Raw genomic sequence first — 22,359 nt, 5'->3', positions numbered from 1 at the left:
AGGGCTAAAGGTGACAATTTGAAATGATAGTCTAGGCAGGCAGGAGGCTCTTTAGGCAGAAAGCAATGAATGTGAAGCCCATTGGCTAAGGTGAAATAGCAATCTCTCTGGGCCTCGGTCTCCCACTTCAGTTAAACTCTGGGCTATTGGTAAGGATTCAATGAAGTGAATGAATCTGCTTGCTAAAAAAGATGTAGCATGACCTGAAAACAATTATCATAATTTAAAACATAATACATAAATTAACACATAACACACTTTGATGTAGAAGTATAATATGTTTGGGTGCATATAGGTATGGGTTTACATGTGTATGCTGGTGCATGCAAGTGTGTGTGTGTGTGTGTGTGTGTGTGTGTGTGTGTGTGTGTATTTGTGAATGCAACCTTAGGTGTCATTTCTGAGTTGCTAACTGCCTTGTTTTTGTTGTTGTTTTGTTCTTTGTTTTTTTTTCCCCCAGACAGAGTCTGTCACTGGCCTGGAACTCATCAAGTAGGTTAGAATGGTCAGTCAGTAAGGGATCTTCCTGCCTCTATGTCACCAGCACTAGGATTACAAGTGTGTGCTACCATACCTGGCTTTTTTCATGTGCCTTCTGGGGATCAGACCCATGTCCTCATGAGACAAGTGTTTTACCAGAAGAGATATCTTTCCAGTCCACAGATACTACTGATGCAACTACCAAATATTTCTTTTTAAAACTCCAAGACTAACTCTCATCCTACACGATTTCAGGAAAACGCTGTGAAGCTGTAGTCCAGCCCATGCCAATCTGATAACGAGTTCATGCCAATCTGAAAATCAGCCCATGCCAATCTGACGAGGCCATGTCAATCTGACAAAGAGTCCATGCCAATCTGATAACGAGTCCATGCCAATCTGATAACGAGTTCATGCCAATCTGATAATGAGTCCATGTCAATCTGAAAACCAGCCCATGTCAATCTGATAACCAGCCATGCCAATCTGACCACCAGCCTCTGCCAATCTGACAACCAGCCCATGCCAATCTGACAACCAGCCCATGCCAATCTCAAGACCAGCCCATACCAATCTGAAAACCAGCCTATGCCAATCTGACAAGCACACCGACTGCTTCTCTAATGCAACCCTTCACGAGTTTTCCAGCTCTGTCCATTCTGCATAGCTTATAGGTAAGTACATTACTCGTCCTTCTGTTTTACTACCTAAAAGGAAGGACTGGATAGAGATGGGGCCACAACAGCATATTGCTGGAAGCAGGAGTGGTGTAGGATCAGAAAGGACACTGTTTCTGGTCACCAGCAACCACAGGGCCTATGACATGTAGGGAAATGAACTTTCCAGTGAGCTTTCATACAGGTAAATGGCCTTTCAGTGTTTTCCTGAAAGAATACATGTGCACACATCTTTCTTTCTTTCTCTCTCTCTCTCTCTCTCTCTCTCTCTCTCTCTGTGTGTGTGTGTGTGTGTGTGTGTGTGTGTGTGTGTGTGTGTGTATGTGTGTAAGCCAGAGGACAACCCCAAATATCATTTCTCAGGTGCCCTCCACCTCTTTTTGATACAGGGTCTCCACACTTGTTGGTTTTGTCTCTCAACTTGACACAATGTAGAGTCCTCAGAGAGGAGGGAGCCTCAACTGAGGAAAAAAAAAATACCCTCATAAGATCCAGCTGTGAGACATTTTCTTAATTAATGATTTATGGGGGAGGGCTCAGCCTGTTGTAGGTGATGCTACCCCTGGGCTGCTAGTTCTGGGTTTTATAAGAAAGCAGTGTGAGCAAGCCACGAGGAGCAAGCCAGTAAGCAGCACCCCTCCATGGCCTCTGCATCAGCTCCCACCTCCAGGTTCCTGCCCTGTTGGAGTTCCTGCCTCGACTTCCCTCAGTGATGGACTTGCACTCAGAAGTGTAAGCTTTACAGCTTACAGTGGAAATAAACCCTTTCCTCCCCACGTTGCTTTTGGTCATGGTGTCTCACCACAGCAATAGAAACCCTGACTATGGCAGTATCTCTCTGGTCTGGAGCTCAGCAAACAGGCTAAGCTGAGGGCCAGGTAAGACCCAGGAATTCAATTGTCTCCTCTGGGATCACATGTTCACCTGAATGCACAGACCTGGCTTTTTAAATGCGAGTTCTGGGGATGGAACTTGGGCCCTCTTTCTTGTAAGGCAAGCATTTTATCGACTGTGGTAGCTCCTCAGTCCTGTACTGTTTTAATTGTTCATTTTGAGGCGCCAGGCAGATGGTGATTCACAGAAAGTGACCCACCTAAGCAACGAATCAGTGCTTTAGAGACAGCAGTGCTTTAGAGACAGCAATGACTAGCAACATAGACATGTCTCCTGTGTCACAAAAGGGACCCACCAGCCTCATTTATCCAAATATTGCCATCAACCGTGAAGAATCTGATCTAGGCCAACATGTGGTAGTTGGTGGGAGTGGGGAGTGTTGGTGCTCTTGAGGCCAGTCAGAAGAACTGTAAGAGGGCATAAAGCAAAGCCAACATCATCTTCCCCTCCTGAGAAAAACTGGCCTCCTTGTCCTGGTTTGGGTTACTTAGCCATTTGGTGCATGAGTCAGATTTCCCTGGTGTGGCATCTGGGGACAGCAACAGACATCCTGCACAAGGAATTAGTCTGTTCTGATCTGCATAATCAGATCCCCAGGTAAACATCGCCAGTCCTGGCCCGGCACTTTCTGTCTCCTGCTTTTCCAAATCCTTACATTTATCCAAAATTCATGAGAATCTAACACTCAATAACAATTTTTTTAACTAGGGGGATTTTTTAAGGCTTCTATGATAAACATTTACTGCATGAAGTTTACTAAATCTGGGATAATCAGGTTTTCTTATATGGATATAAAAAAAATAATGCCTCAATGTTGTACACTACAAGGTGCATATTCTGAATTTACATTTTAGCCACTTAATTTATTATAATATAGTGCTGATTTGTGTAACAAATTTGAATCTTCGTTTAATGTAAAAAACCCCAACACTAATTTGGACATAGCACCCTTCCATGTTTTCAAGTTTCAAATTCAGCCTAACTTGATTCTTCCTTAGATGAAGAGGCAAAAAGACTCACTTTTGAAGGTCACAGTGATAGAGAATGAAGCCAACACAGTCACCCTCCAGGGACTTCTGCAGTGCTCTATAAGGAAACCTGATGCTGTTGGAAGGGTGTGGGGAGGCCAGATAAAACAGAATCAAGATCAAACATCTTTCTAACACTATGGATGTGATTAAAGTCAGGAGCCAGGATCTGTGTGACTATAAACCCCAATATTAAGATTACCAGGCTGGGGAGATGGCTCGGTGGATAAAGAGCTTGCTATACATGTATGGGGACAGGAGTTCAGATCCCCAGAGCCCTTGCAAATGTCCATCAGACTTGGGGCTCATCTCTAATCCCAGTGAACGGGAAGCTTTGACAAGAGACTGCTCCTGAGCAAGGTGGCCCAATCATTGAGCTCTGGTTTAAGCTGAGAGACTCTGCCTCAAGGAATACAGTATAGAGCAATCAAGGAAGACTCCCAATGCCAACCTCTGTCCTCTATATGCATATGCACACAAGTGTACTGCCTGCATGCCACATAGACACAAAAATAGGAGAGTAATACCAAATGTGGAGCATAAACTGCTTTTCAGAATCCAATTAACTCTTCTGAAAAAGGATTTTATTTTTAATTAAGTCTCTCTCTCTCTTTCCTTTTCCCTCCCTCCCTCCCTCCCTCCCTCCCTCCCTCCCTCCTCCTCCTCTCTATCCCTTCCTCCCTCCCCCTCCCTCTCTGGAGCATGGGGGACATGAGAATATGAGTGAGGGTGTCCATGAAGTCAATGGTTTTGGATCCTTTTCAATCTTGAATTATAAATGCTTGTAAGTCACCTGACATGGATTCTAGGAACCAAACTCAAACTCAAATTCCTCCTTCAAAGTTCAGTTTGTTACCACCTCCTAGAAGGCTTTCTGGACTATCTCAGTTTGATGGTTGAAATAAGAATGGCCCCAGAGGCTCCTAGGCTCCTATTTTAATACTTGGTCTCTAGGATGTGTGGTCTTGTTGGAGGAAGTGTGTCACTGGGCAGTGGGCTTTGGAGTCTCAAATGCTCAAGGCAGGCCCAGGGCTCGCTCTCTCTGTTCCTGCTGCCTGCCGATCCAGATGTAGAACTCTCATCTCCTTCTCCATGTCTGCTTAATGGACTAAACCTCTGAAACTGTAAGCCAGCCCCAATTACATGCTTTCATTTATAAGAGTTATTGTGGTCATGGTGTCTGTTCACAGTGATAGAGACCCTAACTATGACACCCATGTATGGCTGTTTGCTCTGAGGCTCTCTGATGGTAAGTGTTTCTGTTATGTTTTCTATTTAATATAATGTGATAGTTAGCTTTGACTGCCACCTGGATCAATTTAGAATCAGCTGGGAAGAAAGTCTCAAAGCTTGTCTAGATCAGCTTCGACTGTAGGGATGATCTGTTAACTAGTACAGGAAGACCATGGTGGGCAGTACTATTCCCTATGCTTGGGTACTGAGTGATATGACAGTAGAGAAAATGAGCTGAGTCTAAGCATGCATGCACTCATGCTCTTGACTGTGGATATGACTGGCTGCCTCCAGTTCCTGTCTCGACTTTTCTGAAATGATGAACTGTAACCTAAAATTGTGAGCTAAAATGAACCTTGTCTCCCCTAAGTTGCTTTTTGTCAGGGTATTTTTATCACAGCAAGCCAAGTGAATATAGATGACACTCAGCCGTCTATATTCATCTGTCCCCTTATTAAATAGTGAACTCTTCATATCTGACACTGTCTTAAAGATCTCTATGTCTTCAGGAATTCCTATAGAACCATGTATACATGCTAAGTAAATTTTCTTGGTGGGCATCTACGTATACGTGCATGAGTACAGAGGTCAGGGGTCAGCCTTGGCTATTGCTAAGGTACTGTTCACCTTTTATTTTTGTTTGTTTTGTTTTTTGTTTGTTTGTTTGAGACAGGGTTTCTGGGTGGTACTAAAGCTCACCAATTCAGCTATGCTGGCTGGCTAGAGAGCTCCAGGGGATCCACTTGCCTCTGTCTCCCTAGAGCTGAGGTTACAAATGTGCCTCACCACATTCAGTTTTTTTTTAAATTTTTTTTATTTTTATTTATTTATTTATTTTTTCACATTCGGTTTTTTAATGTGAGTTCTAGGTGTCAAACTTGGGTCCTCAGGCTTGCAAGACAAGCCCTTTACAGACTGAGCTACCTCCGCAGTGACCCGGGAATTTCAGTTCATATGATGAAGTCATGTGTGCTAGTTGTACTGTGATTGTACCTGGAAGGGCTTGCCAGGTATTCTGAGCACATGCACCTTGCTTTCAATGAAAAACCCACCATCACCAGGGCAGAGAAAGACAAGCCAGTCACAGGATAGCCTTGACTTGCAGAGGCTTTGCTAGGCTTCCCTTGTATTAGGAAGCAGTTGAATTGGAAGAACGGCAAAGATTAAAAATCTGAGAGGATGCACATAAAGCTTTGTATTTAAACTCTTTTACATTGTAAAGTACTAGTGATATCTGTCCAACATCTCCATGGGGCACTGTGGACCAAAGCTGGAAGCAGCACACTGTTACTTTGGCCCAGCATGCAGAGACACTTGAATGTAGGACACAAGGATTTTTCACTGATTTTGGTAAGGTGATGGTTTATGTGGTGCCAACGATGCTTCTGAAAGCAACTCATTTATATTTGGCTGTGTCTAGGTTTAGGGAAATATGAAGAACAGGATGGCCAGTACCTTCGATTGGTACCTTAACATTTAGAGAGAGTGCTTGGGGTGGGGTGGATTCAAATTCACACCCGGGAAGCATCAGGGCAGCATATGTCACTCTGGCTAAAGACTTGTCCATCTGAAACCATTCCCCACAGCTACTGGGAGCCAATAATTCCAAGACAAAAGCCCCATGCCTTAATTACACAGGCATCAGGCAGAGATAAAGCAAAAAAAAAAAAAAACACACACACACACAAAAAAAACCACAAAAAAAAACAAAAAAAACCCACTGAGAAACAGAATAAACAACAGCAAGAACAACAAAACAGAACTCATGTAAAGAGGATAAAAATTTCTCCAACTCATCCCAACTTCATGGAAAGATGACATTTAGATGTCTGCCTTCCTCATCTGGCAGATACAAGACCTTGCTTGTACATGCATGTGCATATTCATGTGTGCAGGTATATGTGTGTGGAGAGAGCACATGTTCATGTGTTCAGGTGCTTGTGATGTTGCATTTGTATGTGCAGGAATATGTGTGTGGGGGGGCAGGGAGGAGAGGATGCATATGAAGTTTTGTGTTCAGGCTTATGTGAGTGTATGAGGGTGCTACTTGTGTATGGGTATATGTGAAGCAGCATGTGTATATGCAGGTGCATGTGTGTGCATGTGCACAGGCCTGTGTGTACTTGTACACATGGAAGCCAGGATCAGGTCAACTTCCATTCTTCTTCCTCAGGATGCCATTACTTAATTTTTTAAGGAAGTATCTCTCACTGAACCAAGTAGGCTATACTAGTTGCCCAGAAATCCTTTAAGGGATACCCCTTTCTCTGACTTCTAAGCACTGGCATTACAAGCAGGTGTCACCACCCCAGCATCCTTACAGGGGTTCTGAAGTTTGAACTCAGGTCCTCTTGCTTGCATGACAAACACTTTACCAGCTGAGACTTCTCCCCAGTACCCAGACACAGTACCTTCAGGACTGTTCTCATTTCTTCCCACTGGCCTACCCTGCAATCACTTCATCTGTGAAGCTACCCCTGTCTACCTCCTCTCAGACAAGCATCCCACTCCTCCCACAGGTTCACTGGATCATTAATTCACCCAACGGTCACTGAGGTTGACTTTTGTTTATATTATAGGTGGGAGGATTCAAAGATTAATACGGCAAAGTTCTTGTCCCTAAGAAAATCAGGTCTAAGCCAATCAAGCAGAGAGTAGCAATCCCAGACTACTTCCACCTTCCACAGCAGTGCTGACCGTCCTGATCACAGCACAGCACTGAGTCACTTTTCATGAATGGGAGCAGTGCTGACCGTCCTGATCACAGCACAGCATTGATTCACTTTTCATGAATGGGAGCAGTGCTGACCATCCTGATCACAGCACAGCATTCAGTCACTGCACATGAATAGGGCTGTTAAAAAAAAAAAAAACACCCCTTATTTGCTTTAAGATCGAATAGCACATCAGCTGATATGGTTAAAGTGTGTGCTATATAAGCCCGAGGTCTGGAGCTCAGATCCTTGGACAGCCAAGTAAATGCTGTTTGGCTGTGGTGGCCCACCTGTAATTACAGCCTCAGAGGGTAGGGACAGGGGATCTCAAGAGTAAGCTGGGCCAGGTGGTGGTGGTGGTGGTGCACGCCTGTAATCCCAGCACTCAGGAGGCCGAGGCAGGCAGATCTCTATGAGTTCCAGGCCAGGCTAATCTACAGAGCTAGTTCTAGGACAGCCAATGTTGTACAAAGAAACCCTGTCTCAAACAAACAAACAAACAAACAAACAATCCAACCCAAACCAGACAAACAAACCAAACCCCCAAAATAAACAAATAAGAGTAAGCTGGTTGTCAAAACTGCCCATATAGTCAATCTCTGGAACTGATTGAGAGAGTCTGCTTTGATAATAAGGCTGAAGAGCAACTGAAGACGATTTCTGACATCAACTTTGAGCCCACACATGGAAGCAAACACATATGCATGCAGATCTGTACACACACTCATCTACAAACAGGCAAACCTGCATGCACATACACATGCAAAAAGAAAAAGGATCAGGAGTGTATCAGTTACTTTTCTTTGTTGCTGAGACCAAATACCCGACAAATGCAACTTCTGCTAACAGTTTGGGAAAAGACACAGTCCACCAAGAAAGACAAGGCAGCTAGACCACGAGGTAGCTGGTCACACTGCTTCCACACTCAGGAGGCAGGAAACAGACAGGAAGTTGCCGGGATGTGAAACCTCAAGAGCACCGCCCCTCCACAAACACTACAATGTCCATTTCACCCAGAGAGGCTCTACAACCTTTCCAAAGGGCATCACCCACTGGGGACCATGTGTTCAAACACATGAGCCTGGGGGACACATTTCACATCCCACACAACAATGCGGGCAGAAGGACAGAATGCATTTTGTAGCATACTTAAAAATACCATTCAGCACAGGGTGGGATTTAGGGAGTAGGATGTGGATGTTGAGGGAGGATGGAAAAAGAGCTAATGAAGGGCACACAGATTCAGAAAGAGGACCAGGAAGAGGGGGATGCAGACTCCTTACTGCACTTGCACAAGACATTCTTCTGACTTCCAGCTAAACTCTCCCCTATACACTGGGCTTACTCCAAGGCAAGGCTTCCTCCTCCATGCCTTCTGAAGACCCTTTGGACTGCCACTGAAGCACCCCAGTGGCTTTAACACTTCACTCCGCTACAGGCTTCATCCTGAAGCACAGGCTCTGGGAGAAAGAAATGCCTTCCCTAAATCCTTGACATTCACATACTTTTTGGTTTGTTATATAATTTTTATTCAAAGATTTTAAAGATTTTTTTTACTTCTCTGTGTGTGTGTGTGTGTGGTTGCCTTCAGAGGCTAGAAGACACCATCAGATCCCTTGGAGCTAGAATTACAGGTTGCAAGTTACCCAGTGAGAGTGCTGGGAACTAAACCTGGGTCCTCAGCAAAAGCAGTACGTTGCTGTCGAGTATTTTAGCTAGGCAAAGACGTGTCTCATTTGTTTGTGCTGCAGAACATCACTTTAACCGAGTAAAGCTGTGCTACTGTTGTTTCTGCTGCCCATGTTCAACAATGTAAGGATGTGTGTTTAATTATGTAAAGATATGCTGCATCTGTTTCGCCTTGCCTGCCTAAGGCACCTGATTGGTCTAATAAAGAGCTGAATGGCCAATAGCTAGGTACAGAAAGGGTAGGCGGGGCTGGCAGGCCGAGAGAATAAATAGAAGGAGAAATCTAGGCTCAAGAAGAAGGAGATGAGAGGAAGAACAAGAGAAGGAGGAGAGAAGGAAGGACACACCTGGGCAAGAAGCCAGCCAGCCACCAGCCAGCCATCAGCCAGCCAGCCACCAGCCAGACACCAGCCAGAAACCAGCCAGACACCAGCCAGAAACCAGCCAGACACCAGCCAGACACCAACCAGACACCAGCCAGCCGCCAGCCGCCAGCCAGCCGCCAGCCAGACACCAGCCAGACACCAGCCAGACACCAGCCAGAAACCAGCCAGACACCAGCCAGACACCAGCCAGACACCAGCCAGACACCAGCCAGACACCAGCCAGACACAGAGAAGCAGTGAAAGGAAGACAGACAGAAGGAAGAAAGGCAAAAAGCCCTGAGGCACAAGGCAGGTAAAGAGAAGCTGGTTAAGTTAAATTAAAAGAGCTAGCCAGAAATGTGCCTAAGCTAGGCCAAGCATTCAAAACTAATGAGTCTCTGTGTCATGATGTGGGAGCTGGTTGTTGGCCCCAAAGAAAAAGCCCGGTTCAGTGTATAATTGCCGATCCATCTCTCTAGCCCTGCTTATATCATCTTATTTCAAACTTCATTTCCTAATAGAAAATACAGAAGATGTAATCCATACAAATCATTAGCTAGAGAATCTGGGTGAGTTTACTATGCAATAGAAAATGGCTGTTATTGTTTAAACAAAATAGAGAAAACCTAGTATCTTTAATTCAATTGGGTGATTAATTTGCTACCATTTTTAAATACTTAGAAAATTTCTAAATTGCTTTATGCTAAGTACATTTAAAATGTAAATTAAAATGTTCAAATTTTCGAAACTGTAATCTAGGTAGATATTCTTTGTATGGTTCCTAGGCTTTTCTCCTATATGAACCATCTATATATTTTGTCAGTTTTGAGATGGGTTAATTTTGCTACCAAGATCATATAGTTGTCATTCAACATTAAATCATTGTTATTTTATAACATGTGCTGTTGAAATAATACTGAGACCTGACACTTTGCTATCTAATTTGGTGTCTCTGTAGATGATAAAATTATCAAGATAGTGATATCTGTGGTTTCTTAAGAGAACAAAGAGGGGTGACATTGTTGGGATGGGATGGGATAATGTAGCACTGGGACCAATGAAGTGACAGAGAGAGAGGGACAGGTGAAGGAAAACCTACCACATTCTCCAAGGAGTGAAAGTATTTATGGCCCGGGGTTGGGGGAGAAAAAGAAAAATGATACCATCAAGGGTGAAGCAGTTCTATTAAGAGTCTTGGCTGCAGTATGAAGAGGGGGGGGAAATCACTTTCTGCCCTAACCCTGAAGATCCTTTCTCATCCTCTCTATTGGTTCTTTCTTGATCCAAGCTGTCATCTTGTCATTGAAAGTCTGACCCTGTGTGATCCTTCAGTGTCCCTTATCTCACAGAGAGGCCATTTTTGGTCCTCTGACAAGTTAATATCCTTCCGGTGCTGAGTGTGTGAGAGAGTATCCCTGATGGACACTCTCCATATGGTTTCACATCTGACAGGCACTCATAATGGCACCACAGAGCCCTCTGATGCTGCTGAATGGCAGATTCACTGCCAGCAGCTATACCGCCATTTCAACATCTCTAAACTGCCAGGAAGCTGTGCCCCCCATCACCCTGAGGATCTTTCTAAATTAGATATCAGAGTTGCAGGGCAGGGTGGAAGATGCCTCTGTAGCGGGCATTCAAGTAGCCAAGGGACAGAGCTGATCGATTCCAGAAACTCATAAAGAAAACTGATGCTGCAGAGCCGAGGTCGGGAGGTGCTCTAAACTCTGGGCCTTTCCTGCTTCTTCTGTAGAGTCCTTCTTGCTCAAGCAAGGGCTCACCAACTCCACTTGTTGAGTCCCAGGCCAAGGAGAGACCTTATCTCAGAAAACAAGGTGGGTAAGGACAGCTGAGATTATCCTTTGCCTGCCATCCATGCCTGTAGACACACACACACACACACACACACACACACACACACACACACACACACACACACCAGAGTTCCCTTATTTCTTCAAAAGTTCTAGAAAGGGAGAGAAACAAATGGAAGCCAGGCCGGGTGATGATGGAGTGGATTCCATTAGCTTTTTACGGTGAATTTTACCCGTCAATCACAGCTGTGTGACTTAGCCTCTCTCTGCCTGTATCCCCACTTGTACAATGAGGTTAACAGTAGGTCTTCTCTCATAGAATTGTAAGAGATCAGATCGGCAAAGGCTCTAAATTTTGCAGCCTATGATGTAACATGGTGATCTCTGCATGTTCACTCACTCACATTTTGTTAGAACCAAAGATGGCTTCTTGCTTACTGACTTTAGTGTTGGCGTCTTCCTTTAGAACCATTTGAGGGTCTGGGGTGTAGCTCGGTGGTAGAATGCTTGTCCCATGCATGCAGCCCCTGAGTCAATACTGCATTCCTTAATAAACAAACGGCCAGACAAATAAGGAAACTGACAAACATTTGAAGAGCAGTTCACATGCAGAATCACCCACATTTAACATAATTCACTGTCACCTGTAATTTTGTTATAGTCAGACATCAATATTTAATATGATCCTAAACCCATTGGTATTATTTGCCTTTGTAGAGGAGTTGCAAACACTTGGATTTATTTGTTTTACAGAAATAATTCACTGATACCCACCATAGTTCACTGGATAATATAGTTTGTATAAAATTACAATATTAATTATTAAAACCTGTTTGGGGACAGCTCTGCTATAATACATAATATAGAGAGGTCAGAGAACAGCTTGGGAAAACCAATTCTCTTTTCTACTATGTGTGTTCTAGGGATTAAAGCCAGGTTGTCAGGCTATACCATCTTGCCAGCCCCACATTATTAAGTTTGGAATTCCATAATTACCATGGTATGTACTTTATACACAAACCAAGTTACTGAAATAACTCATTCTTGGGGAACTTCCAACCCAATTGGTAAGAGCTCTACTGTAGCCGCCAGCAGTTATGAAGTAGACAGTGTTCAGTGTGACTTATAAGAAACAGTGACCACTGAATCATCTAGCCTTGGCTGTTTACAGATTGTACAGGATTCACCGAGATTCTGGAACCTGACACAACCACCTTAGCATTTTATTTTCTATGCTAGCCTTTTGGTTCTTTAGAATGTAGTGTGAATTCTTATGTGAGTAGAAGAGGGTCTCCTGAACCTTACTACCGTCTCTACTCCCCCAGATACCACTGCCCAAACTGGAATCAAGAGGAAGTTAACTGCCAAGCTCCACATTTTAGTTTTTAGGTTAGTGCTCACCAGCCTTGACAGAGGACAGAGGTATGTTCAGTGGTGGATATTGTTTTGTTTTGTTTGTGACACTGAGTGTCACTATGTTGCCTAAGATGCCCCTGATCTGGTATCAGTGATTTTCCTGCCTCAGCCTCCTGACTGCTGTGACTAAAGGCAGGCACCACTGTGCCTGGTTTCACTGCTCTATTTGTAAGTTACTAGAACCTGTCAGCTAATTCTTAGATCCACCCTTATTTGTTTTTAAATTGGCTGTGACTTACAAATGCTTTTTTTCCTGTTAATTGTAATTTACTTAACTATGATCTAACATCTAACCATGATCAAATCATCATATTTTTCTATTGCAGTTTAGGTGGCTACTTCAAATGGTTAAGAATCACTTGAGCTGTCTTCTACAGAGGAAAACCTAAACAGTTCTCTAAACTATCAAGAACAGGACTTGAGCTGGGTGGTGGTGGTGGCGGCGGCGCACGCCTTTAATCCCAGCACTCAGGAGGCAGAGTCACGAGGATCTCTGTGATTTCGAGGCCAGCCTGGTCTACAAAGCAAGTTCCAGGAAAGGCACAAAGCTACACAGAGAAACCCTGTCTCAAAAAACAAAACAAAACAAAACAAAAAAACAAAAAAAAAAAAAAAGGAAGAGGACTTGATATCCATAGGGAGGACTTCCGCCCGAGTCCACAGGGAGCTGTAGGGTCTGTAGTTTGACAATCAAGTGCATACAGTTTGTTGTGCCCCATCTGTGACCTTCTCACAGAGCCCGAACAGACTCTGCACAGCCACATAGGATCTCAGGCATCCATATAAAATGAGAAAATTTCAAAGAGGAGAGAGCACAAAGTTGCCTCACATTTATGCAAATCACCCTCCCAACTCTCAGGATGGATTTACCACTCATTCATTATCCCATTCAACAAATAATTACCAAGTGTCAGTAGGTGAAAGGCAAGCTCAGGTAGTTTTTCTTTTATCTCCGTGGTGAGTACTTGTTCTCACTTAGTCCCAAAAGCGACATCAGAAAACTAATTTGTGAGTGAAATAGTGACTAGATCAACAGCAAATCCAGACCCTCCCTGAGTGTGACCATGACACAGGTGTGAGGCGTCAGGTGTTCTAGATCCACCTCTGCTGTTGCTGTAAAATATCCTGACAAAAAGCAACTTAGGGGGGAGTGAGTTTATTCTGCCTAGAATCCCAGGTTACAGCCCATTATTGTGGGGAAGTCAAATCAGGAACTTGATGCATCCAGTCACCTCACATCCACAGTGAAGAATAATTAATGTATGCGTGCTCTGTGCTCAGCTAGACTCTTATATAAAGGCCAAGGAGCAAACCAATGGAATGGTGCTGCTCACAGTGGTCTGGGTCCTCCCACATCAGTTAAGGCAATCAAGACAATCCACTACAGACATACCCATAGGCCAACCTGGTCTAGATTGTCCCTCATTGAGACCCTGTTCCCAACTAATTCTAAATTCTATCTAGTTGACAATTAACATTGACCATCTTGGTAGTCATAGTCTACCACTTTTCTTCGTGGGTCTCTTAACAGCCTGTGATGGCTGGGTTTTGTTAACTTGACATAAACCTAGACACACTTGGGAAGATGGAATCGTAATTGAGAAAAGGCTTCCATAACCTTGGTTGGTCTCTAGGCAAATCTGTGGGGTTATTGTCATGATTAATGACTGATGCAGGAGGGCTGACCTCACTGTGGGCTGGTGGTCCTGGGTACTAATAGAAAGCTGAGCAAGCAGCAAACGAGGTTCCTCCTGGCCTCTTCTTCATCAAGGGAAGTCAGAGCAGAAACTCAAGGCAGGAACTTGATGGTGGACCGCAACTGAGAGGTGAAATGAACCCTTCCATTCTCAAGCTGTTTTTGGACATGGTCCTTACCACAACAATAGGGAAGCAAACGAAGACACAGCCTACCATTAGCAAGGATGACTTTCCAGTAGAATGGCTCATGGAAGTGAAAATCCTTTGGTGAAACATAAACTTTGATAACTAAAAACACCCTGAGGTCTGTGGATAGCAGGATCATCTGCCCCAGCCACTTAAATATGCATGTCAGAAATCTGTGGGCAAGTGCAAATGGGGCACTGTCTTCAGCAATGTTTACTCTATAAATAAACTATCAGTATTTATAAACAGGGACTGCAGACCCTTAAACACTGTTCCAGAAGAGCCTTGAGTTAGAACAAGCAGAACAGAAAAATTCATGAGCAGGCAACAGCTGTTAAAGGTAATTACAATATCGGATCTTGATTTCAAAACCACAAAAGAAATGGAGCTTTTCACAAATTCAAGATTCCCTGATGACAAACACTGACAGTGGTCGGGTCCAGGAAACAAAATGGAGACACACAATTTCTCTCTATGGCCTGCCAACAACTTTTGAGTCATAAATCATAAATTATGTTCCAGCAGATAAAGCAGGGAGGAAATTAATTTCTGAGATGAGATCTACTTTGTAAGAGCACTTTTCCAAAGCACTCTTCTATTTTAATTTGGGGGTGGGGTTAACTCTTGATACTGTTTTACTAACTCTGTTTCTTTCTATGAACTGTAACTTCCCATCACTCCTCAGAGGAGTACTAAGATGTTCCTGCCAAAATTCAGAGGACGGATGAGGAACTTAGTCACTGAGAAAATATTTCGAGGAGAATTTCCTGTGATGGTGGAAATGTCCTACTTAGATACTGTCCAATATAGTGGCTACCAGTTTAGCCACCCACGGTTTTGGAGCATAGGAAGCTAACTTTAGCTTAATGTAGTGTGTGTGTGTGTGTGTGTGTGTGTGTGTGTGTGTGTGTGTGTGTATACGTGTATGTATGTGTAGGCCACCAACTGTCAGGTGGCATTCTTCAGGCTGCCATCACCTTTTGAGAACACGTCTCTTTACTGGCCCACACCTTGCTGAGCAACTCACTATGCTGGCTTGTCTGTGAGCTCTGGGGTTCTTCCCTATTTTTATTCCCTCATGCTGGAATCACAAATGTGTCCCACAACCATTTTTATTTATTGTTATGGGAGTTCTGAGGCCAGTACCCCATGCTTGCAAACAATTACTTCATCCCCTGAACCATCTCCCCAGTGTTTCATGTAAAATTTTCAAGTAGGAATTTAAATAGCCCTCCATAGAGAGTGGCTCTGGGGCTGGAAAGTGTCATCTCAATGATCAAAAGGCTCCTGGTACCTTCCATCTGAGTCAGACCCAGCAACTTGTGAGTCACACTTCACAACTGTAGATGCCCCTGTGAAACCACACCTCAGTCTCTGACAGAAGAGGCCAGAAGAGCTCTGAGCAGAGCTCATGGGAACCAGCCTGAGTAAATGTGTGTGGTAACAGGAGCAGAAGGGTGAGGAAGAGCAAAGGTCAACCCCTTAGCCTCCTGTGCCAATTCCTGGGTTCCCTGCCATGTGGCATTTCTCTCCTCTTCTGTCACTGTTGGCTTCAAAACGAAACAGATGGCTTGACTTTCCAGAACTTTGCAAGCCAGCCAGGAAGGTAGCTAAGAGCAGAGTGCAGGGAGAGCTTTCAGATAGTAGCCCTGTAGAGACACTGAGGCACAACCCAGGACGCATGGTGAGAGGAGCCAAGCTGCACAGACAGCACCAGGCTGCAAAAATCCCAGCTGTAATTTGGGTCATAGTGAGCTTGAAGTAAAGATGCGTGCCTCAGCATTTCATCAAATGTCCATGCTTGTCACGGAACGCATGGGGACCAAAGATGCTCCCCGAAGCCATTATTTCTCAACTCTGTGCCATGGTTCCACTTAGCTTATTGGAGAATACGTCCTGTGCCCTCTGTATGGGTGTGTACACATGCATGCATGTGTGTGTGTGTGTGTGTGTGTGTGTGTGTGTGTGTGTGTGCTCAAGTGTGTGAACATGTGCACTTGGGTGTAGAGGCCAGCCTCAGGTTTTGTTCCTTAGGACGCTGTCCTCTTGTTTTTAGATTTTTACCTGGGACTCACCAATTTGGGCAAAGACCCAGCTATCTCTGCCTCTCCAGCACTGGAATTCAAAGCACATGCCACCACATCTGGCTTTTTAAATGTAGATTCTAGGGATTAAACTCGGGTCCTTATGCTTGCAATGCAAGGCTTTCCTGACTGTGTCTGTGGCATCTCTCCAGCCCCCGCGACACTGTCTGATCTTCCTTTTGCCTGAGTACTCTTCCTTGGAGCTGTTCTTTGTAAGGATGTAACTTTCAAAAGTTGGGAATTTGAGAGACACTCACTTTTAATGACACCACCTGAGATAGCGAGGCATTGGGATTTTGGTGCAACGTGCCTTACCCCTGGGGAGTCCAGCAAGCTTTGAATGCAAGCAACTTCCCGTCAAGAACAGTTCAGCAGCAAAGGCCATTTTCTGCATAAACACATACCTGGAGGAACACATCAGAAGCCGGTCTGACTCGCTGTTGGAAAAGGATGCTAAGCGCTCGGTTCTGTTGTTCCAAGTCAAACACTCTGGTTTTCAACTTTACACATTCCTCCCTCAGATCCTACAACAAACATATCGAAGAGGGGAAAGAAAGTCTGACTGAAAGATGTCTTTGCATATTATAGTCATATTTTATATGATACTTCAGACACATTAGGAAAAAAATACCATTCTATTCTTCAACGCACCTAGAAAAATAAGTCATGAAAAACAGTTTCTCCCACAGACTATTGTCTGATGGAATCGTTATGTTCAGGGAAGAGCAATTGTACAAAAATAAATAAATAAAGCACCTAGAAATCAGAAATGCATTAATGCAGTCCGCTGTTTTTGAAGGCAGTAAATCTTAGTGATATAAAGTCAATTTATGTGTCTACCTATATATTATGCTTTTTCACTGTCTTCATAAAAGCAATCATAAAGCACAAACCACAAAGACAACAATATTTTTACAACAAATAAAGAACTGATGAACTACAGGAACTAGCACTTTAGATGGAACCTTCTGGTGTCATTTAGGGAAATGGGTCGAAATTCTCAGCATTGTGACTCCCATAGTCATTGATGCATTTAGTGGGAAGGGATAACTTTGAATGAAGGTGTGTGTGTGTGTGTGTGTGTGTGTGTGTGTGTGTGTGTATGTGCGTGCGCGTGCATGTGCTTTCATGTATATGCAAGATATACACATGCAGATACACAAACACATGTGTGATCATGGTGTAAAGAAATGACAACCTTGGGAGATGTTCCTTAGGTGCCATCCACTTCAGTTACGTGTGTTTGTGTGCACGCGCGTGTGTGGCTGTGTGAGCATGTATGTGCGTGGAGGGTGTCCTGCTCTATAACTATTTACCTTACTCCTTTGAGAGAAGGTATCTCACTGGACAGGGAGCCATGATGTCCACCAGCAACCCCTAGTGATGCTCCTGTTTCTGGCCCCCACAGCTCCGGGGTTACAGACACAGCTATGCCTAATTGTTTACACAGTCTTAAGGATTAAACCTAGGTTCTTTTGCTTGAGAAGCAAGTACTTTTAACCACTGAGCCACCTCACCAGACCCCCAACTTGTGTGTGTGTGTGTGTGTGTGTGTGTGTGTGTGTGTGTGTGTGTGTGTTTGTGTGTGTATCTAGTTTTCTAGAGGTCTAAGAAACTTGGTTAGAGGAAGAACACTCTTTGATCATTGCTTGACACAGCACGAAAACAAAATCTCAGAAGACTTCATTAAGTTAAAGGAATAGTTTTAAAAGCTGCATCTGAGGTGTGTTTTTTATTTTTATTTTTATTTTTTTGGTGGGTTGTTGTTTTTAGACAGATATGTCACTGGCTTGAACCTTGCTTAGCAGTCTAGGAATCCCTGTTTCCTCATCCTCAGTGCTGGGATTACAAGTGTGCACCACCTTGCCTGCCTTCTTGACACGAGTTCTAGGGTTAGGAGCCTTAGGCTTGTAAGGCAAGCACTTCAACAACTAGGCCATCTCTCCAGCCACAAGTGAAGGCCTTTAAAGTACCACCATACTTCGCCCATCCTCCAAGCAGCAGACTAATGTTGTCTGGGCCACTTTGGTCTCAGTCCCAGGGAGGGAGCACGGTTAGTTATTCCTTCTGTGCCACTGTTGGGAGCAACTGCTTTAAGTAGTTCAAGCACCTCCAAGACCTTTTGCCCAGCTCATGGTCAGGGACTCCACCATGGTGCTGCCTCCCTTCTAGGCTGTGAGAGCAGTCCTTGTAGGAGTTCAGGACTCCCTCTTTGGGAGGATTCAAACATAAAGCTCAGATTCAATGCTCTCCAAATCTGGCCTCTTCCTACATTTCGAGCTCCATCCACTGTGGCCTTCTAGACCAATTTGCCAACCAGTTTAAATGTCCCTTCTTGGACACCTTATCTGGTACCCACTGTGACTCTTCCCTTGTTTAGACCCCGCCAAGCCCTCATTGCCTCTGCTGCAACACTGAGCATCACACATTTTGTGTTGCCTTCATCTTCTGTGCTGTGGACCTCTCTTGTCAGCTAACTGACATATATACATAAGCGGAAAAACCACAATGCAAGCACAGTGCATTTTTCACTCTCTCTTACTCTGCCTTTTAATGTACAACCACATACACTAGGAACTTCATAGATGTTTGTGTTTATTTACTGTGTTTATTATAATTGTTAGAGGTGATGATACTGTTAAAATCTTCTAGTGACCTGTGTGACAAAGAGAGCTCAGGTTTGTCAGCAAATCCAGTGCATGGATCTCTGTTCTCTGACATGGACTGTGATAGGCTTACTTAGGCCCTGAATTGTAGGGAGGGCAGCAGGCACCATTGTTGTCCAGAACTCAGGGGTGACCAACCTTTACTAAAAGTCTTTGTGTAAGTGTATATGGTGTGTGTGTGTGTGTGTGTGTGTGTGTGTGTGTGTGTGTGCACATGCACATGAGCTTGCAGCATACACACACCAACCACATCATGTGTATGGAGGTGAGTTGTGTATGTATGTAATGAGTATGTGTGGATCTGGATGCATGCATGCTACAGTATGTATAGAGGTGAGATGTGTGTGCATGTCTGTGTAGATGTGGATGCATGTAGGCTACAGTATGTATGTACCATTGGCTATGCCAGAGGAGCAGCAGATGGCAATTGACTTCAAGGGATTGGCCCACCAGGAAACAAAGCACTGATGGGTAAATCTCAGATAGGCAAGGCCCCAAGACCACAGACTCCAGAACATCTTTTGCTTCTGCTGTACCTTCCCATGTTTTCTGCTGCTATCTTTCTCTGCTATCTGGCATGGTGTGAATGGGTGTGGGGAGATCCCTACTGCCTGTAATGTAGTGTGTTTATCTCATGGAAACATACTATTCTACTGGGCATTTTGACCTGTAGATTATTATGAAGATGATTTCTTCCTAAGCTGTACTGTCTATAATTGATAATAATAATGTTAGTTTAAATAGACTTTTGATGATTAAAAATAAAACAAGAAAGTATATACAGCTAGAACACATGAGTTTCTATTGAGGAGCTGTATAGACTGTGGCTTAGGTTAATGATTAAGAAAAACAATTGAGTCCCAGTAGCCCAGCTAGTTTAAATTCTTTTAACTTAATGTTGGGAGATGTGTTTATAGGTTTCAGAGTGCATCATAGCTGAAACAAAGCTTTGAAAATAACTTAGAGTTAGACGAAGATGTTTTTGTCAAATAGCTTTGAGGTGAAAAACCCAAGAAGACAATCTAAAGTTTTAGAAAGCACATAGTTGAATGAGGAACTTGTTTTTTTTTTTTTTTTTTTTTTTTTTTTTTTTTTTTTTTTTGGTTTTTCGAGAGAGGGTTTCTCCGTGTAGCTTTGTGCCTTTCCTGGAACTCACTTGGTAGCCCAGGCCGGCCTCGAACTCACAGAGATCCGCCTGGCTCTGCCTCCCGAGTGCTGGGATTAAAGGCGTGCGCCACCACCGCCTGGCGAATGAGGAACTTGTTAAGGTCAGGGAACAAGAACAAAGCAGCCCAGTTATTATTAGCTGACTTGCCTTTCTTGCTAGTTTTGGTTGATGACCAAAGGTGAGGATTAATTCCCTATACCCATTTCTGCCCTCTATCTCCTTATATAAAAACTATTGATGAGTGAGTATGTACCCTAAAGATTTAAGGTAGAGCTGACTGAATCTTTTGCATTTATATAAAAGTTTAGATTTGTGATTCCTTTAAGATTCTTTCAAGATAAGTAATAAAGTGATTGGTCCTTTCTTTTAAACCGCAAAATGCACCCTGCCAGTAAAAGAATATCTTGCTCGCCTACAGTGTTAATCTATAACAAGTTGCTTGGATATCAATGTATGTGTGTTCTTGGGATAATTTATTTTTCACCTGTAACATGTAAAATGTTTAATCATGCAAGGGATATGGAAAACATGCTGTTTTTTACTTTTATTCATTGTTATCATTCACTTGAAAAACAGATGTAACCACTTTGTAATTTTTATATTGCCTGAAAGATTTTGCTGGGGTATATAAGCTGTAAGGGAAAGAATAAATGGAGAGTTAAAAATGAGTTCAAAGGAAAATATCAAGAATGAGAGAGTTAGAAGGAGTTAGAAGGAAAACATCAAGAATAAAGATAGAGTTAGAAGGAAAACATCAAGAACAAGAGAAGGAAATCACTAGGAAAATAAAAAAATAGAGAATGCAAAAGAGGAATAAAGAGGAATAAAGGAAAAGTCTGAAGGAAACCTTCAAGAGAGTGTGTGTCTTTTCCCTAACCCCCTCAGATAAAAAAGTCATAGTATGCACCAACTCTGTGAATTCCCTTCGAGCCCTGATGCTGCTGGAGGCTGCCCCCTGCCCCCGGCAGAGATATGCATGGAAGTGAGAGATGTGTGTATGTGTGTAATGAGTATGTGTGGATGTGTGCATGCTACAGTATGTATGGACATCAGAGGGCAACCTGGGTTGTTGGTCCCCACTTTCCACTTTCTTGTTGATGACCCTAACTGGCCTTGGAACTTCTGGGAATTACGTTCTTTCCACCTTCCATGTCCTCATAGGAAGATTATAGATGCATATACTACCATGTTCAGCTTTACATGGGTTCTGGGTATATGAACATACCTGCACATATTTGAGAGGCAAGCAGTTTACTGTCCCTCCATCCCTAACCTTTTGATGTTGTGATATGAGTTTTTAGTGTTTACAAATATCCAGAGACACATGCAGCTCACACAGATTGGAGATACCTGGCCTACATGATAGCTACTGGAAACCTGTCCTATGTCAACCGGCCTTGGCCACTAGAGCTAAAGGGCTGCTGAGGCTGAGTGTGAGCATGCAGCCACATACTCTGCAGCATTGGTTCTGTGCTTTGGGGGAGGGGGCAAAGAAATCTTTCAGAGTATGGCTTCCAGCACACTGCATGCTCTTTTCATCTTTTCTAGTTAAATGTATGAAGCCCATGCATAGAATGTTTTTAGCTGTTCCATGTCCCCAAATGCATGCTTGGAATGAGGAGGATTCTGAGAAGACGATGCAGAGATCAGAAGTGTGTATTCTGTACACGGGCACTCCACCGTTTTTTAAAGCATTCAACCTCTGCTTATCCCTTATGCTAATTTCTGTTGTCAGCATGCACATAACACTCTCTGCTCCCAACACTAACTGTTTTCACTACTGCTAATTAAGCAATTAATAAAACCTGACTGTGGGGTAGATAAATATTAATAGTGCCCATTGGCTGGGAAAACACAAGCATTCTGACTTGTAGGAGGTGAAAAGAAATGCAAACAGAGAGGTGTAGGTTTGTAAGAAGAAAGGGAGGCCTGAAGCCACAGCATTGAAACTGCCTGCCAGTATGAATGCAAAACCAGCTCTTTGGGTGGGTAAGGTAACAGAAATGAAGATGTCTTCTGCTGAGGTTTTTTTTTTTTTTTTCATTGATTTTTGGAGGAGTGTATGTACAGTGTATATGTGTGGGTCAGAGGAAAATTCATGGGAGTCAATTCTCTCCTTCCATGAAGTGGATCCTAGGAACTGAACTCAGCTCATCAGACTTGGCAGGGAATGTCTTTATCCACCGAGCCATCTCTCCAGCCTCTACATGAGAGTTTTTATACAAACACCTGAATTTCAATGGCCAC

The 22,359-nt window shown here is 43.5% G+C and overlaps 1 protein-coding gene across 1 annotated transcript in view; it reads right to left on the bottom strand.

The window, feature by feature from the left end:
* The window catches only part of Nckap5 (NCK associated protein 5), a 788,185-nt gene that overhangs the window by 175,730 nt on the left and 590,096 nt on the right, over positions 1 to 22,359 (bottom strand). The window contains exon 9 of the mRNA XM_059280499.1: positions 16,683 to 16,802. Coding sequence (XP_059136482.1) covers positions 16,683 to 16,802 — 120 coding nt within the window. The remainder of the gene's footprint in view (positions 1 to 16,682; positions 16,803 to 22,359) is intronic.

The sequence above is a fragment of the Peromyscus eremicus genome, chromosome 15, assembly GCF_949786415.1.
Source record: "Peromyscus eremicus chromosome 15, PerEre_H2_v1, whole genome shotgun sequence".
In the NCBI taxonomy this organism is placed as follows: Eukaryota; Metazoa; Chordata; class Mammalia; order Rodentia; family Cricetidae; genus Peromyscus; species Peromyscus eremicus.
The sequence above is the reverse complement of the archived record's forward strand: the minus strand, read 5'-3'. Positions and strand labels throughout refer to the sequence as shown.